This window comes from Cantharellus anzutake (assembly GCF_015039405.1).
Source record: "Cantharellus anzutake strain C23 chromosome Unknown EI90scaffold_104, whole genome shotgun sequence".
Lineage (NCBI taxonomy): Eukaryota > Fungi > Basidiomycota > Agaricomycetes > Cantharellales > Hydnaceae > Cantharellus > Cantharellus anzutake.
The window spans coordinates 78,263-81,534 of NW_024067054.1; the positions used below are offsets into that span (position 1 = coordinate 78,263).

General features: G+C 47.6%; 2 protein-coding genes across 2 annotated transcripts; one reads left to right on the forward strand and one right to left on the reverse strand.

Moving 5' to 3' along the window:
• Window positions 1-1,033: 1,033 nt before the first annotated feature.
• Window positions 1,034-1,739, forward strand: EI90DRAFT_3167740 (uncharacterized protein; the record flags this gene model as incomplete). The annotated part of the gene is made up of 2 exons (XM_039066301.1): window positions 1,034-1,447; window positions 1,497-1,739. The coding sequence occupies exons 1-2, from the start codon at window positions 1,271-1,273 to the stop codon at window positions 1,737-1,739; spliced, it is 420 nt and encodes a 139-aa protein (XP_038909608.1). The 5' UTR covers window positions 1,034-1,270.
• Window positions 1,740-2,307: 568 nt separating this feature from the next.
• Window positions 2,308-2,791, reverse strand: EI90DRAFT_3084507 (uncharacterized protein; the record flags this gene model as incomplete). Its single annotated transcript, XM_039062084.1, has 2 exons — window positions 2,308-2,454; window positions 2,508-2,791. A coding segment is annotated over one exon (258 nt), but the record flags the coding sequence as incomplete, so codon positions are not given.
• Between the last annotated feature and the right edge of the window lie 481 nt (window positions 2,792-3,272).

Sequence of the window (3,272 nt, forward strand, 5' to 3'; positions counted from 1 at the left end):
CGGAACCCACAAAAGCAGGCAGCTTGGCTTCATTGGTGCGAGAACGTGATATATAAAGCAGTGGGAATCTACTTAGATTTGGAGGCGAAGAAGGCGGGCCGTATATCTCTTGGTACCCCTGGTGAGACGTTGTTTGATGAAAATGATGCCTGTGCACACCGATAGTGTCGCTCTGCTCTTGTTGCAACACATACCTCCGGTTTCATTCACTCATGATGATCACATCCTCAAGTACGTTGGTATCCTGGCTTCTCTAATAGTGGTTTAATGACCTCACTCCAGGTGCCATGCAGCGTACATTTGAATACTGCAAATGTCCCTCCAATACCCTCCCGCTTAGCACCATCCAGTCCGGCTACTTTCCCGGGTCACCCGTGATACCTCAGGTTGCCTTCCATTTCGATGTCCTTTCCCTATACCTAGCTTTGAATGTGAGCTCATCTACTCCGATTGCCTCCTTCCATGCCGCTTTGTTTGGCATATTGTGGGAGAACGGTTATGGATTCCCTGTCAATGTAAGATTCATTATTTGTGTGGCATTGACATGTACATAATCACACTTACATATAGGAACCCTTTCTAAGCCCATTTAGCGAAGCGGTTACATGGTTTAAGGCCCTGCGGGATGTCGTAGAGGTTGAAACAGAAAGAGAGTTTCTCCTACCCACAGGCCCTGTGGAGCTCGATGCACCGCTATGTCTTGACGCACCGCATAAATCTGTAGGGCCTGACCATGATGGATCTGCTCATGATGGCGATCCAATGATCGTACCTCATGGCATGATATCTAGTGATCCTGACATGCCAGCCTCCATGAATCCTCAATTGTTGACCTGTGAGCGAACAAAGCTACTTTGCAACGCCTCTGGCAACAGTGCCAGCCCATACCTCCACATGAAATGCCCACAGTGTTTTGGGGGGTCAGTGTGGGGTAGTCCTGCCAATGAGTTGGTCCTCACATCTATTTCAAGAACGGGTATGCTAATTTCCTCCCCAGATATCCTGATGTCATTGTCGCTATTACATGTTTGTTGGAGGAGAGATGGTTCTTCCCTGGAACGAAACCTGCACATTCCTGACCCAGGCTGAAATAGATGAAGCTGCCCACCATGTCTCTGAGGCACGAGCTGCATCTAGAGGTTCTTTGGAATCTTGTCCTTCATCTCTTGTACCGGATGGCGCCATTGATGAATGCAAAGAATCCCACTGAGCCACAAAACATGAAGGGAAGTCAGCCTCCAAGACGGATACCTTCCGTTCAAAGGGCCTGATGGCAACTGTGTGCCGTCATGATATTCCCCTCTTCCTATGTGACATGTGCACTCTGGGCGAATGGCAACACTTCTCAGTTGCCATGCTCATTGCACTCAGCTGCCAACTCCCCTCAAATGCCACCACTGGACTGATGTATGACGTTGGGTGCATTCTTGATCAATCCGTGGCCAAGGTATGACTTCGCACACTATGCAGATACAACCTCTGATGTTTGAGTAAAGTATAATCTTATCCCTGAAATTGCCCCCAGATTAAGCATCGCAGTTTCAGTCTTCCATGCTTATGCCCATCAATTCTGTTGTCAAATCGCGTTCCACCCATGGAAACACAACGGGTTTGGGAAGTCAAACGGGTTTGGGAATGAGCGGTTATGGTCCTCAATGGTTGACATGATAGCACCTGAACACATGATGAGTGTGAGTCCCAACATGCCCTATACCGTTCGCTCCACAAGCCCGGTCTGATGCAATGTTGCTCCGGAAATATAGGCGGCAAAACGGATTGCAACTATTGACAGCAAAATCAAGCTAATTGCATCCCGTGGTCAAGACCATCTCGCTTCGTTGGCAAGGTCTAAAATGGCCACCATTCTTCATGAGGAGGCACTTTCGACTGAACTTCTCCAAGATTTGAAGAATAGTGGATTCACGACTCGTTTTCTTCAATCCCAGTGGGAAGAGCAAAAGTCTTTGCAGCTCTCCATTCGGGCTTGTATGCACATTTCCAATCCCACATTCGGTGTTGGATTATGCTGTTATGTCCTAGACAATGACCAAGCCGGAATGAAAAAGTTCGCAAAACTTTTGGAAGCTGAACGGTCGGCTCAGGCACATTCGGATGCATTGGAAGCCATAAAGAAGGAGCTGGATCATATTGTCCTGATACGAACAATGGCCGATAGTTCTACCGATCTCAAGGAGCATTTCAAAGCTGCTCAGCATCTGCAGGAGTTACATGATGAATCCCAAAAATGCTTGCACGATTTGACTGCCCAAATCGGTCTGTCCGATCTGAAACTTCCGCAAAATCCATCTGGCCCAGAAAGGGACTACATCGAGAAATATATTCTAGCCCGGTTCCGCAAACATTCTATACTTATCCGCTTAGCCAAGTACCAGGATGAGATGAACCCTGTTGAAAGCTCCCAATGGCGTGGAGGGCGGCTAGTTTCAAAAGTCGGTAAGCCTTCTCCCGCTTGAGGTGAATGATGCTGTAGTTAAGAGCCTGTCCGGTACTTTAAGGATACTCGAGGATGGTCTCAGTGTTTAGTAGTGCAAATGACCACACCCAAACCATTTCTGCCCATATTGCACAATATAACGAGCTTGTCAACAGCCTCGAACATTCCATCAGACCATCCTGGTTCCCAGACTCTCAAGTGCATGCGAAAATGAATGTCAAAGAGGTGCTCAATATGGACCCCAGTGATGAACGATGGACTAAGATGTGGGAGAGCCTGTGGAACTCCAACTGGTCCCTGGATGAGAAACCACCGGCCTTCATCGTCAATCAGCAGCAGCGATGCTATCTGCTCGTATTGAGGAAGAAAAGTGCAGGCTTGCCTGAGAAGAACTTAATGCATGTACCTGGATCGTCCAATTGGTGGACTCGTTGATTTGAATCATGGACAATATCCATCGTATGTCACATAAGTTCCACTGATTACCTGTATTGCTAATCTTCTTTTTCGATCCCAGCCCTATTCAACCACTGATTGCAACTACGCTTAAGGTTGTCCCTCAAATGCCGTGATACGATCATAAACAGTCCATTTCCCAACATCAATCTATGGCGTGCATCAGCACACTATCTACTCACAAACTTAGAGCGTCCCGATGCCAATGCTATGCCAAGTACCACTGAATATTCTTCCTTCCGCCTTCTCCCACCATCTTCCACCACTCTACCCTCAGAAAGTAATGACATTGGCCCTGAAGACGATGCTGAGGCCAGAAACGAGCTAAGTGCCCTTAATGGGCTTATTAGGATGAGTCCTG